At 41.1% G+C, this 15,571-nt stretch overlaps 1 protein-coding gene across 5 annotated transcripts in view; it reads left to right on the forward strand.

Moving 5' to 3' along the window:
• SV2B (synaptic vesicle glycoprotein 2B) overlaps positions 1–3,738 on the forward strand; it is a 208,142-nt gene extending 204,404 nt beyond the window's left edge. For all 5 annotated transcript variants that reach the window (XM_058736680.1, XM_058736677.1, XM_058736679.1 and 2 more), the window contains exon 13: positions 1,528–3,738. In XM_058736680.1, coding sequence (XP_058592663.1) covers positions 1,528–1,711 — 184 coding nt within the window. In that variant the 3' untranslated portion in view covers positions 1,712–3,738. The remainder of the gene's footprint in view (positions 1–1,527) is intronic.
• The last annotated feature ends 11,833 nt before the right edge of the window (positions 3,739–15,571 follow it).

A 15,571-nucleotide genomic window follows, 5' to 3' on the forward strand; every position in this document is an offset into this window, starting at 1 on the left:
TAGAAGAAATCATAAAATATCTAGGAATCAATTTGTTAAGAAAAGTGAAACACTTAGGTTTCACTACCAACCAGAGGTCAGTTCTTCCCTGGGCTGTATGTGGAAAAAACCACACAGCTTTACTGAGAGATACAACAGGAGACTTACATATATGTTAAGATATACCTTATGAAATTCTAAGTAGACTTAATCTTACAAATCTTTCAAATCTTCTTTAGTTTTCTTCTAACTTCAAAGAGTCCATTCAAAATTCAGTGAGATATTTTCTCCCTCCCTCTGGAAACTTGGGACAACTTTGGAAATTTCATTTGGAAAAATATGCATGTGAAAATACCCAAGAAACTTCTGAAAACCAGAAGATTGGGACTGAGGGGCTAGTTATCCACAAAATGATTAAAAATTATAAAAAGAATTTAAGGTACAAAAATGTAGGTACCTTCTTGATAAACCTGTGGTATGAAATATATTGATAAAAGAACTATTTTACTTCAGGTGAAGGAAGACGATGCTGGGAATATAGTCTCTGTGTACAGACGGAGCCAAGAAAGGGTAGAGGGTTCCTAACAGTTACCACTCAGGGGGCACCAGGCTGGCTCTGTCGGTGGAACCCACAGCTCTTGATCACGGGGTCTTGAGTTTGAGCCCCACGTTGAGGGTAGAGATTACTAAATAAATAAATAAATAAATAAATAAACTTAAATATATATAATAGTTACCCCTCAGAAGTGTGACTGAGGGATAATAATTAGGATTAGGCTTTGCCATGAGTGACAGAAATCTCAAAAAAATGCAGCCTTAGGAAGACAGACATTTCCTTTTTCTCTCCTGTAGAAGTCCAGAACAGGCACTGCAGGCTCTTTTTATCCCTTTCATGAGCTCTGCCAGGGTCCAAGAGAAGACCGTCTCCATTCCAGGAAGTGGGAAGGAAGGAAGGAAGAGAAATGGAAGGGAAGAGAGCAAAAAGTGCCACTCACGACACCTCTTAAGGAAATTTCTCGGGAGCTGCCTCTTGCACCTACATCCCATTGGCTAAAACTTAGTCACATGGCCAGACTCTGCAGCAAGGGAGTCTGGGAAATGTAGTCTATATTTGGAGAAATGCTATTTAGGAACACCCAGCAGTGTCTGCCACAAGAGGGTCTGGGTGTTATTAAGGAGGAACGCTGATCCTTTCCGCCTCATTCTCTCCATTTGTTTCAGTGTTTCACGGTTTGCATGTACTACCTGTGACAATTTCAAAAAGAGATAACATTAGAAAAGAGAAGGAAGTTTTAAGGAAACACTGCAGGATGTGAATAGTGGTGATCGCCTTTTAGTGGTGGAGCTATATAAGTTTGCATCTTTATGCTATTCTGTATTTCCACATTTGATTTAAATGAGAATGCTTCCTGTTTAGGAAAAAAGTTCCCTTCCACACCTTCACTATACCTTCTCTCACAACAAGGAAAAGAAAGGACCCATGGTCCCGGTCATCTAAGGAAGTCTGGTTTGACTTTCACGATGATTTACTTTCTTCTTCTTTTACAGGGCCACGGCCTTTGGCATCCTCAATGGATTATGCAAATTTGGAGCGATCCTGGGAAACACCATCTTTGCTTCTTTTGTTGGGATAACCATAGTGGTCCCCATCCTTCTGGCTGCTGCCTCTCTTGTCGGGGGTGGCCTGATCGCTCTTCGACTGCCAGAGACCCGAGAACAGGTCCTGATGTGAACACCGTCTGGGAAAAGAAAATGTTGGAAGAATCTTATCCAGGAACCTTCGATGCGCCCACGCTTCCTGTCTGTCACTGTCCAGAGGACACTGTCTGGCGAACTCAGGAGGAGAAGTCGATTTTGGGACTCCTAGTTTAGGATCCATTTCAGCTGTCAATATGCTTGTAACTCAGGTGACTGATTTGGGGGTGTCCTGAATCACCTTTACAATCCCAGAGCTGTGTTCTTGGCTTCAGGTCTCCCCGGCCCAGAGCAGGGGAAGAGGGATAACACCTTCCAGAGGGTGCACACGCTGACCAAGGAGTGTGTGTTCCCCAATGGGGAGGTGTGAGGACTTATTTGCATTTCAGAATGAATTTGAGGGTGAGAAACATTTAAGCTCCTCCTCCGTAAAGTTCCTTGGAGCCCAATGACCTAGCAAACTGACTTGCCAGGAAATTAGAGTCCTATAAATAGTGGGCTTGAAAAACATGATACTTATATTTTTGCACTGAAAAGTGTCACCAGTCATATGTTCCATTTGAAAATTGGCACAATAGCATTGAAGATACTCTAATATAGAAAACCAAATATTTGAGCAATATCTATAGAAATCTACTCACCTCCTACCAGGTGTCCTAAGTTTCCCATGATGATCAAATGGTAAATTTAAGGATGCTATTTATTCCTGCTTCGATCTATTCAAAGAGACTTAGGTATCCTGTAAACTAACTTTGTACATAACTATATTCGGATTTAATTTGCGGAAGTGGTATCTGCAGATATTTGCCAGAATTTTAGCCGTATTTTGGGAGGAGTTGGTGTTTGAGGTCCCAGGAAATTGGGTCTGATTGAATGAAATGCAAGCACGATATCTTATAGCCATTTAACTCGCTGTCAGGAGGATGCACTCGGCAAACTCACGTTGTACAGTTCATTTAACCCAGGCGCTGTTCTTCGTGTAGGTGGAGTAGATACTTTTCTCTCTTACACAGATCACTTGTGAAACTCAAGTTCACCAACGTGGGCTCCGGCATTTGACGTGGCTGCTCGCCCGGAAACAGTGTGAGAAGGGGTTTCTGGCCCTCCCTTTGGAGACGAGAATAAAATGCAGCGGACAACAGGGGCGATTGAGGGAGGGAAGTACAGCCACAGTTCTCCAAAGCGTAAATTCTTTCTGTTTCTTTCAACTGTAAAACACGATCCATGTTTGTTATCATGGCAGGAGAAATCTGTGCTACGTGTCCCGGTTCAGGACTTTTGAAACAGATGTCACTGGCATGGGAATTAGGGAATATAGTGGATGTCAAAGATGTTTCCCTTCCGTGTTCCAACAGAACTCTTTCCTGAGACCCGTTTGGAGCATGAACCGGGGTGGGGAACGTAGGAAAATACTGCTTTGGACAAAGATCAGCAATAGACTGAAGTCTTGACAACACAGGAAAGGAACGTTTCGGACACCAGAACTGTCTAGCATGGAAGGACGGTGAGCTATGAGCTCATGCCCCTGGGGGTGAACTGGCCGAGGCCAGGAGAGTATCAGTTTGCAAGAACTTGTTGTTTAAGTTGATTTCCAGTGTTCTCAGTGCTGCGAATGTCATATGTTCCCTACCAGAAATCTCCAAAAATTTAAACAGGATAATGATGACCGCATGGAGTGTTTTGTCAGATTTAGAGAAACGCTTGGGCCCCACGATAGCTTCAGGCCATCTTTCTGTTATTCTCTGGAGTAACAAACAGGTCAACTGAAGGAAAGAGTAAATATTATGAAACCTTTCTACCCTGGAACTGAAATCAGTTTTAATGGTTAAAATGTTTGCTTCTCTTGTCCCCTACCTCTTTCTTCACTATTCTTTTTTTCCTGCCCAGGGAAGGAAGACATCTTAACGCTGATTTGATACCCTGATTCCCCCAAATATATAAACATACTATTGTGGATTAACGTTTCTCTCAGTGTTTTACAAGAGCTACCTAACGTAAATGCTACATTGATAATGAGAAGCCCCATGTAACATAGCTGTAATATACTTTCCACTGTAAACTGGAGGTGGTCACATCCCTTGTAACATTATTCTTCAATGGGATACGATTTAATGAGCAGCTGCCGGTTAAGAAATTTAGAAAGCAGTTAGCGTCTGCACTTCTAGTGAAAATGGATCTTGCACATTCAACATCTGATTTGTTTTTAAGTGTTGAGGTGGCTGCCATTATTTGGGGGTCACTTCTGCATTACCTTTATGGCTCCTTCAACTGACCACCTAACCAACCAAGGGCAATTCCCGTCTCATCCATCACGTAAGCCTTTGTAAAGGGTGCAGCCATGCCCTGCAGCCTTTCCTGTTGAAGAATTGCCTGGCACTGGTACCCGGCCACTTCTCAAGTGCAGTCATTACTGCTGAGATAAATGCGTCTTTAAAAATAGTCTCTGTGGCAGGTCATTGGGGGTGGGGGGCGGGGATCAGGCACAGCATATCTGGCCAGGCACTTCTTTTTCATTTACTACCGATGGAATCCTTGGAGAGTAGAAGGATGAAGCTCTCCTTCGTTGAGCGAAACTCTTCCCAGTTCATGATGTATTTTATGATGCTTATTTTGGGAGTAGTTACTTTTAACAGCCCCCACTGTGTTGTGTTATCTCCTGATGCTGATTTTTGACCTTCTGTTTTATTGGAAATAATTAGTGAAAGGGGTGTGCCTATTTGTGAAGTAGCACATGCACCCGAGGTCATAAATAACCACATCGCCAGGATTCCCCGTGACCTTGTATTAGCTCATTAAAAATAATAATAAAAATCATTGTAAACAAACCTTTAAGAAGTGAGACTAGAGGTTATTTCCAGACACTAAGGTTTCTTCTGGATTCCTAAATTGATGGGATCAGCTGGGGTTGGCACGCTGAGACTCCTTTCCTTCAGCTTTCTTAATTTGTATAACGCAAAGGTCAAATGATGTGACCAAGGCGACACGTAGTGCTGGGAGTGGGCTACCAGGCCCATGGCGATGTTCTGTCTATAGTTCTGGAGTTATCTCTCAGTCATCGAATCTTTGAGGAATGGGACAGTGTGACAAACATTTACCCTCCATTCCTGGAGGCCATTCACCGAAAACTCGTGTGATAAGTGGAAGGATCAGTATACGTATGAAATGATTGGTATTATTAATCCATCTAGTCACTCATTCTTCATTTATTCAACAAATCCTTACTGAGCCCAAACCTTGTGCCAGGCACCTGGGAATCCAGTCGTGAAAACTCTGGTCATAGTTCCTGCCTCCTGCCTCCTACTACTTACAAGTGGGCAAGATGGTTATTCAGTTGGCCATTAAAAAAAAAAAAAAAAAAAAAAAAGCACGATGATCTTATCATCAGTAAAATACACCTTTTGTTTGTAAGAGGATTCTTACTTTTTTACCGGTCAACCGTGGATTTCAGAATGCCATTGTTTTCTCCTGTTTCTCTTTTCTTCAAGGAGTGTGCTATTTTCTCATCTTTATAAACCCAGTAAGGGAAAAGACAACAAACACCCTTGCTCATTTTCTACAGAGCTTAATCAGTTTTTACTTAATTGACTTTACAAATAGTTGTACATGGAAGAAGGGACGGGGGCCAGGAATGCAAGCTGGACATCGGTTCATGGGCAAGTCTCCCAGTAGTCCCTGGAAACATGTTTGCATTTCCATGGTTGGTCCTTTGATCACACACAAGTGAAAACCCACAAGCAGGTGTAGAAAACATTTATAAAAGTTAAAGTTTTATTTCTCTCTTGGATTGAGGAAATCTGGAGAAAAGAAAGCCATGGCTGGTAGGGCTGCTTTGTGATCTTGTTACTGGGAAAAGACTCCTGCCTTTAGGCTTCTGAGTTTTTAGTGCAGTTTTCCATGAGGCTGCCTCAGGGACCAAGATGGCAGTTGAAGGGCTGGTGCTCATGTCCACAGTTCAGGCAGGAAGCAGACAAAAGGGCAAGGGGCAAAGGGACCTCACCTGCCAGCTAAGCCAGCGTCCCTGGAAACTATTCTCTTAGATGCTTCTTCCAGTTGCTTCCACATATATATTCATCGACCTCCCTTAATATTGCAGGGGAGGCTGGGAAATCTACCATTTACCTGGGAACATTGCCACACTTTGTCCAAACTAAAGGAGGAGGGGAGAAAGGATGGGTGGCTCATGCTTCTTGAACTTTTCTGTGTATCGGAATCACCTGGAGGGACATTCAACCTCACACTGCTGGGCTCCACCCTCAGCTGGGGTGGGAACGGAGACTATACATTTTTAACAACTCCCAGGTGATGTGGATGGTGTCGCCCTTGGCCGTATTTTGAGCAGTGCTGAAAACCTGCCCATTACATTTGTTGGGGAAGCTCTATTACTCTGGTAATTTAAATCCAGCCCAACCAGAAACTCACAAAAACTAGCAGCTCATGAAAAATGATCATCATCTTCCTTAAAGTTCAGAGACAGTCCATAAGTGGCAGTGTATCAGTAATTGAAGAGCATCAATGAAAATATTCCCTTGCCTGGAAACTGCTTGGTTTCACTCAGGCCTTGGACTTGTGAGCCCATGTCTGTTTGTAGGCCTCTATTTTCTAAGCTCAGGAGAGGGTGGACACCATTTCACCTGGGGTTGATGAGCTCTGTTTTGACTCTTTCCATAAGGTAATGATTTTTACAGACACAAATATATTTGTGGCACATTCTAAATTTTTTTAATGTTTATTTTTGAGAGAGAGAGAGAGAGAGAGACAGACAGACAAGTGGTGGAGGGGCAGAGAGAGAGAGGGAAACACAGAATCTGAAGCAGGCTCCAGGCTCCTAGCTGTCAGCACAGAGCCCAGTGCGGGGCTCGAACCCACAAACCCTCAGATCATGACCTGAGCGAAAGTCAGATGCTTAACCAACTGAGCTACCCAGGCACCCCCTTTTTAAACAAATTTTTAAAAAATTTGCGGCACATTCTAATCCATTAGGCCTTCTATTGGTACTCTACTAAAAGCTTTCTTCTATGTAGGGGTGAACAGGCAGTAATAAAGACGTACCTAGGTGTGAACCTGACTTGCTGACAGCCAACCTGAACTTGGTTTGGAAATGTCTCTTGAAAAAGTGAAGTGATTTTTCCTTTAGATAAGAAAAAGGCGGAGTGGGATAAAGTCCTTCACTTAGACCTCATTCGACATGTATTTACAGAATGGCTCTTGTGTGTCCCGTGGTGTACCAGGTCCCGACCTTTAGGTGGTCCCCCCAACCCCTCATCCCCATCCCAAGCTTTGTGCTTTTGTGGGTAGCTATGTTGTGTTCAGGTGCAGCCATAGGAACAGCTTGGAAATAAATCCCACAGAGCTTTTGCATATGAGGCAAGCTTATAGCACATATTGATTAATTAGCAGAGTATGGGGGAAGGTGGAGAATTTTTTATTTTTATTTTTTTATTTTTTGCGGGGAGGAAATTTCTATGCATGGTTTTGGTGGCAGCAATGAGGATTCTAAGGAGATTTTTTTTTAATTTTATTTTTTAAAATTTACATCCAAATTAGCATATAGTGCAACAATGATTTCAGGAGTAGATTCCTTAATGCCCCTTCCCCATTTAGCCCATCCCCCCTCCCACAACCCTCCAGCAACCCTTTGTTTGTTCTGCATATTTAAGAGTCTCTTATGTTTTGTCCCCCTCCCTGTTTTTATATTATTTTTGCTTCCCTTCCCTTATGTTCATCTGTTTGTCTCTTAAAGTCGTCATATGAGTGAAGTCATATGATTTTTGTCTTTCTCTAATTTCAGTTAGCATAATACCCTCCAGTTCCACCCACATAGTTGCAAATGGCAAGATTTCATTCTTTTTGATTGACGAGTAATACTCCATTGTGTGTGTGTGTGTGTGTGTGTGTGTGTGTGTGTGTGTGTGTATCACATTTTCTTTATCCATTCATCCATCAACGGACATTTGGGCTCTTTCCATACTTTGGCTATTGTGGATAGTGCTGCTATAAACATGGGGGTGCATGTGTCCCTTCGAAACAGCACGCCTATATCCCTTGGATAAATACCTAGTAGTGCAATTGCTGGATCGTAGGGTAGTTCTCTTTTTAGTTTTTTGAGGAACCTCCATACTGTTTTCCAGAGTGGCTGCACCAGCTTGCATTCCTACCAACAATGCAAAAGGGATCCTCTTTCTCTGCATCCTCACCAACATCTGTTGTTGCCTGAGTTGTTAATGTGAGCCATTCTGACAGGTGTAAGGTGGTATCTCATTGTGGTTTTGATTTGTATTTCCCTGATGATGAATGATGTTGAACATTTTTTCATGTGTCGGTTGGCCATCTGGATGTCTTTTTTGGAGAAATGTCTGTTCATTCTTTTGCCCATTTCTTCACTGGATTATTTGTTTTTTTGGGTGTTGAGTTTGATAAGTTCTGTATAGATTTTGGATACTAACCCTTTATCTGATATGTCATTTGCAAATATCTTCTCCCATTCTGTCGGTTGCCTTTTAGTTTTGCTGATTGTTTCCTTTGCTGTGCAGAAGCTTTTTATTTGGATGAGGTCCCAGTAGTTCATTTTTGCTTTTGTTTCCCTTGCCTCCGGAGATGTGTTCAGTAAGAAGTTGCTGTGGCCAAGATCAAAGAGGTTTTTGCCTGCTTTCTCCTGGAGGATTTTGATGGCTTCCCATCTTACATTGAGGTGTTTCATCCATTTTGAGTTTATTTTTGTGTATGGTGTAAGAAAGTGGTCCAGGTTCATTCTTCTGCATGTCGCTGTCCAGTTTTCCCAGCACTTGCTGAAGAGACTGTCTTTATTCCACTGGATATTCTTTCCTGCTTTGTCAAAGATTAGTTGGCCATACGTTTGTGGGTCCATTTCTGGGTTCTCTATTCTGTTCCATTGATCTGAGTGTCTGTTCTTGGGCCAGTACCATACTGTCTTCTTGATGATTATAGCTTTTTAGTTTAGCTTGAAGTCTGGGATTGTGATGCCTCCAGCTTTGGTTTTCTTTTTCAAGATTGCTTTAGCTATTTGGGGTCTTTTCTGGTTCCATACAAATTTTAGGATTATTTGTTCTAGCTCTGTGAAGAATGCTGGTGTTACTTTGATAGGGATTGCATTGAATATGTAGACTGCTTTGGGTAGTATTGACATTTTAACAATATTTGTTCTTCCTATCCAGGAGCATGGAATATTTTTCCAATTTTTTGTGACTTCTTCAATTTCTTTAATAAGCTTTCTATAGTTTTCAGTGTATAGATTTTTCACCTCTTTGGTTAGGTTATTCGTAGGTATTTTATGTTTTTTTTGTGCAACTGTAAATGGGATCGATTCCTTGATTCCTCTATCGCTGCATTGTTGGTGTATAGGAATGCAACCGATTTCTGTGCGTAGATTTTATATCCTGCAACTTTCCTGAATTCATGAATCAATTCTAGCAGTTTTTTGGTGGAATCTTTTGGGTTTCCATATAGATTATCATGTCATCTGTGAAGAGTGAAAGTTTGACCTCCTCCTGGCTGATTTGGATGCCTTTTATTTCTTTGTGTTGTCTGATTGCAGAGGCTAAGACTTCCAATACTATGTTGAATAACAGTGGTGAGAGTGGACATCCCTGTCTTGTTCCTGACCTTAGGGGGAAAGCTCTCAGTTTTTCCCCATTGAGGATGATATTAGCATTGGGTCATTCATATATGGCTTTTATGATCTCAAGGTATGCTCCTTCTATCCCTACTTTCTTGATGGTTTTTATCAAGAAAGGATGCTGTATTTTGTCAAATGTTTTCTCTGAATCTATTGAGAGGATCATATAGTTCTTGTCCTTTCTTGTATTGATATGATGAATCACGTTCATTGTTTTGCGGATATTGAACCAGCCCTGCATCCCAGGTGTAAATCCAGCTTGGTTATGATGAATAAGTTTTGAAATGTATTATTGGATCTGGTTGGCTAATATCTTGTTGAGGATTTTTGCATCCATGTTCATCAGGGAAATTGGTCTATAGTTCTCCTTTTTAGTGGGGTCTCTGTCTGGTTTTGGAATCAAGGTAATGCTGGCTTCATAGAAAAAGTTTGGAAGTTTTCCTTCCATTTCTATTTTTTGGAACAGTTTCAAGAGAATAGGTGTTAACTCTTCCTTAAGTGTTTGGTAGAATTCCCCTGGAAACCCATCTGGCCCTGGACTGTTGTTTTTTGGCAGATTTTTGATTACTAATTTGATTTCCTTAATGGTTATGGGTCTGTTCAAATTTTCTATTTCTTCCTGTTTCAGTTTTGATAGTGTATATGTTTCTAGGAATTTGTCCATTTCTTCCAGATGGTACCCATTTTATTGGCATATACTTGCTCATACTATCCTCTTATTGTTTTTATTTCTGTTGTGTTGGTTGTGATCTCTCCTCTTTCATTCTTGATTTTATTTATTTGGGTCCTTTCCTTTTTCTTTTTGATCAAACTGGCCAGTGGTTTATCAATTTTGTTAATTCTTTCGAAGAACCAGCTCCTGGTTTTATCGATCTGTTCTACTGGGTTTTTTTTTGTTTTTTGTGGTTTTTTTTTTGGTTTCTATAGCATTAATTTCTGCTCTAATCTTTATTATTTCCTGTCTTCTGCTGGTTTTGGGTTTTATTTGCTGTTCCTTTTCCAGTTCCTTAAGGCGTAAGGTTAGGTTGTGTATCTGAGATCTTTCTTCCTTCTTTAGGAAGGCCTGGATTGCTATATACTTTCCTCTTATGACCGCCTTTGCTGTGTCCCAGAGGTTTTGGGTTGTGGTGTTATCATTTTCATCGGCTTCCATATACTTTTTAATTTCCTCTTTAACTTCTTGGTTAGCCCTTTCATTCTTTAGTAGGATGTTCTTCAGTCTCCAAGTATTTGTTACCTTTCCAAATTTTTTATTGTGGTTGATTTCAAGTTTCATAGCGTTGTGGTCTGAAACTATGCACAGTATGATCTCGATCTTTTTGTACTTACTTAGGCTGATTTGTGTCCCAGTAGATGGTCTATTCTGGAGAATGTTCCATGTGAACTGGAGAAGAATGTATATTCTGCTGCTTTAGGATGAAATGTTCTGAATATATCTGTTAAGTCCATCTGGTCCAGTGTGTCATTCAAAGCCTTTGTTTCCTTGTTGATTTTTTGATTAGATGATCTGTCCATTGTTGTGAGTGGGGTGTTGAAGTCTCTTACTATTATGTTATTACTATCAATGAGTTTCTTTATGTTTGTGATTAATTGGTTTATATATTTGGGTGCTCTCACATTTGTTGCATAAATGTTTACAACTGTTAGGTTTTCTTGGTGAATATACCCCTTGATTATGACATAATGCCCTTCTGCATCTCTTGATAAGTTTTTATTTTAAAGTCTCGATTGTCTGATATAAGTATGGCTACTCTGGCTTTCTTTTGTTGACCATTAGCATGACAGATGGTTCTCCATCCCCTTATTTTCAATCTGAAGGTGTCTTTAGGTCTCAAGTGGGTCTCTTGTAAACAGCATATAGATGGATCTTGTTTTCTTATCCACTCTGTTACCCTATGTCTTTTTATTGGAGCATTGAATCCATTGACGTTTAGAGTGAGTGCTGAAAGATATGAATTTATTGCCATCATGATGCTTGTAGAGTTGGAGTTTCAGGTGGTGTTCTCTGGTCCTTTCTAATCTTTGTTGCTTTATATATATATATGTGTGTGTGTGTGTGTGTGTGTGTGTGTATAATTTTTTTTTCATCTTTTCTCCCTTCAGAGAGTCCTCCTTAAAATTTCTTGCAGGGCTGGTTTAGTGGTCACAAACTCCTTTAATTTTTGTTTGTCTGGGAAACTTTTATCTCTCCTTCTATTTTGAATGACAGCCTTGCTGGATAAAGAATTCTTGGCTACATATTTTTCTGATTCAGCACACTGAATATATCCCACCACTCCTTTCTGGCCTGCCATGTTTCTGTGGATAGGTCTGCTGCAAACCTGATCTGTCTTCCCTTGTAGGTTAGGGACTTTTTTCCCCTTGCTGCTTTCATGATTCTCTCCTTGCCTGAGTATTTTGTGAATTTGGCTATGATATGCCTTGTTGATGGCTGGTTTTTGTTGAATCTAATGGGGGTCCTCTGTGCCTCCTGGATTTTGATGTCTGTGTCTTTCCCCAGGTTAGGAAAGTTTTCCGCTATGATATGCTCACATAACCCTTCTACCCCTATTTCTCTCTCTCTTCCTCTTCTGGGACCCCTATGATTCTGATGTTGTTCCTTTTTTTTTTTCAACGTTTTTTTAAATTTATTTATTTAGTTTTGGGACAGAGAGAGACAGAGCATGAACGGGGGAGGGGCAGAGAGAGAGGGAGACACAGAATCGGAAACAGGCTCCAGGCTCCGAGCCATCAGCCCAGAGCCCGACGCGGGGCTCGAACTCACGGACCGCGAGATCGTGACCTGGCTGAAGTCGGACGCTTAACCGACTGCGCCACCCAGGCGCCCCTGATGTTCCTTTTTAATGAGTCCCTGATTTCTCTAATTCTTAAATCGTGCTCTTTTGCCTTCATCTCCCTCTTTTTTCTGCTTCATTATTCTCCATAAGTTTGTCCTCTGTGTTGCTGATTCTCTGTTCTGCCTCAACCTTCCTTGCTGCTGTGGCATCCATCGTGAGTGCAGCTCTGTTATAGCTTTTTTTATTTCATCCAGACTAGTTTTGACTTCTTTTATCTCCACAGAAAGGGATTCTAGTCTATTTTTGACTCCAGGTAGTATTCTTATTATTGTGATTCTAAATTCTGGTTCAGACATCTTGCCTGTATCTGTGTTGGTTAAGTCCCTGGCTGTCGTTTCTTCGCGCTCTTTCTTTTGGGGTTAATTCCTTCGTTTTGTAATTTTGAAGGGAGAAAAGGAATTAGTGAGGTAGAAAAATTGAAATTAAAAAAGTTATAATTTAAAAAATATTAAAATTAAAAATTAAACACACACACACAAATCGAATAGATGATGCTAGATCCTAGGTGTGTTTTGTTCTGGGTGTTGAAAGTGGTTTGACAGAGTAGAGAAAAAGAAGGGGGGAAGGAGAAAAAAAGGAAACCGTTTGAGAATTTGAAAAAATGAATTCACTGAAGTAGACTAAAATGAGATGATGAGGGTAAAATAGAATTTGAAAAAATTTACACAAAAGTAAAGACTATAGTAGAAAAAAATTAAAGAAAACTATTTTTAATAAAAATTAAAAATAAATATGATTTTTTTATTTTTCTGCATTTAAGAAAAAAGAAAAGATGAAAATGAGAAAAAAGATAAAAAAGAAAAAAAAGAAAAAAGAAATCGTTTGAAAATTTGAAAAAAGTGAATACACTGTAGTAGACTAAAATGAAATGATGGAAGTAAAATAGAATTTGAAAAAATATCCATAAAAGCAAAAAATATAGTAATAAAAATTAAATAAAAATATTTTTAATAGAAATTGAAAGTAAAAATGAAGTTTTTCTCTTTCTGCATTCAAGAAAAAGAAAAGAAATGAAAAAGAGAAAAAAAGAAAAAGAAAAAAAGGAAATTGAAAATTTGAAAAGGTGAATGCACTGAAGTAGACTAAAATAAAATGATGGAAGTAAAATAGAATTTGAAAAAATTTACACAAAAGTAAAAAATATAGTAATAAAAATGAAAGAAAAATATTTTTAATAAAAATTGAAAATAAAAATGAATTTTTTCTCTTTCTGTATTCAAGAAAAAGAAAAGAATTGTAAAAGAGAAAAAGAAAATAAAAAAAAGAAAGAAAATTGAATAGATGAACCTGCTAACAGATTGAAGTAGGACTGAAATTGCTTCATTTTCCCCTAGAAGTCAGTGTACGTAGCTCTTTACGGTCCATAAACTAAGCCGGCGGTGAGACTTGTGTTCTTCAAGAGTGAAGTCGGCCCGGTTGGGCAGGGCTCAGTGTAACAGCTCCGCTCTCCACTAGATGGCGCTGCTAGCCTACTGGGGCGGAGTGTTGCCGCGCTCTTAGGTGCGTGTGCGTAAGCGTATGCACATGCGCTGGAGCGGTGAAAATGCCTCCACTCAGCCACCTGGTCTGTTCTCCCGGGTCAGCAGTCGAGCGCTCCTCCTCTGTCTTCAGCTTTAGTCCACTCCCCGCTTTTTCCCTCTCCGTGACCAGGCCCCAGGCCGTACCTCTCTCCCGAGTTTTGTCTCAGACGCGGCTGTTTTCCCCGGCCCCTTACTTCCGAAGGACTGCGGCTTTGAGCCGTTCCGCCCCTCTGCGGGAGGGTCTCACCGAGCAATGGACGAATGTCGGCTGCACCCAGGAACCCCTGCCGGACCCTGCTGCTGCCGGTGCCCCAAGACTGCGGCCAGGTGCCAGCCCGCCCCAGAAAAAGTTCGAGAGATAGTGTAGCAGCACCGTCTCAGGGATTATGGAGAATCACAACACACGCCTGGCACCAGGCTCCACCCTTAATGACCTTGTTCCAGCAGCAGCGAATGTGGCCGTTTTCTGGGGTCTGCTGGGACCTGGTGGCTTCAACAGTCTCTACCGAATGTCCTTCCAGCAGTGGAACCGCTTTTCCCCGTGTGGCCCGAGAACCTCCCGGATCCCACTCTGCTCCTGGGGATTCACCCTTCCCACCAGAGCAACACCAGGTACCTAGCTGCGGGGTTGCAGCCTTTGTGTTCCCCTTGTTTACAGTCTTAATGGAATTTAAACCCTCTCCTTTCTCCCTTTTTAGTTTAGTGCCTGCTGATGTTTCCAGTTTTCCACTTTCTCTCCAGCTGGTTTTGGGGAGGGGGTGCTTTTTCCGCATTCTCTGCCCCCCCACCCCGGTCTCCGTCCTCTCTCTCCGCCTGCCAAAGCAGCTCCCTGCCCACCGCTGGCTTCTCTCTCCCCAAGTTCACCTCTCTGCGCCGCGAACCTGCTGAATTCTGTGGTTCAGGTTGTGCAGATTGTTGTATTAATCCTCCAATCAGTTTTCTAGGTGTGTAGGATGGTCTAGGGTTGGTCTGGCTATATTCATGGATGCAAGACACACAAAAAACCAAAGATTCTAGGAAGATTAAGAATGAAATGAAACAGACTAGAGCTGTCCACAAAGGGGAAGTGGAGAAATAAAAGTTGCATTATTGCTGATTACAGAATGAAGAGGAACTCTGCTTACCGGGACTATAATACATCCTCTGGAAGGTTTGGAAGCTTTGAGCCATGAGCCGGGGGACAGAGAGTCCTTGTCACTTCACCTAAAACACATACTTTTCTGTCCAAACACCTCTGGGCCTGCTGGCTTAGATGATTTTAAAATTTCAGAGACCATAAATATGTATTCCTTCAGAAAGGGACTATCCTCTACCCAAGTTAATGTGGTCACCACATTGGGTAATTTTGCTGGGAAGGGAGGTCTGTTTAATCAGTAAGTGTCACTCAAACCCACTGTCCTGTCCTCCTCTTCTATACATTAAATCTCAGTGATTCCAATTTGTCAAAGTCAGCCTATATGATTTCATTAGGGCATGAACAAAAGACCCATAGCAACATCTTTGCAGGAAAATTAGACTTTGGACTATATCACAAAAGAATGTTTCAAAAATGCTTAGAAAAACAAGTAAGCAATAGACGTAAGCAATAGACGAACATATTATAAGTGACTCTTGTTTATTAACATGTTTCTCCCAGAAAATTACAAAGCAAATTCTATCGACCTCAAAAATACTTGAAAGAGATAAAATTAGACTTTAAAATGTGTTTTGTAAAATGTGTTTCTTTTCAATTTGGAATTGGCCAGTTGGAGGCAAAGAAACCCACGTTTAACAGATGTTTGGAGTGGATTGCTGTTAGCTGATTTGCCAGTCTTTGTACGAGAGACAGAGAGAAAGAGAGAGAGAATGGGAGGAGAAACACAAGTGGGGAGGGGCAGAGAGAAGGGGGGACAGAAGGCCAAGCCGGT

Source organism: Neofelis nebulosa, chromosome 7 (genome assembly GCF_028018385.1).
Source record: "Neofelis nebulosa isolate mNeoNeb1 chromosome 7, mNeoNeb1.pri, whole genome shotgun sequence".
Lineage (NCBI taxonomy): Eukaryota > Metazoa > Chordata > Mammalia > Carnivora > Felidae > Neofelis > Neofelis nebulosa.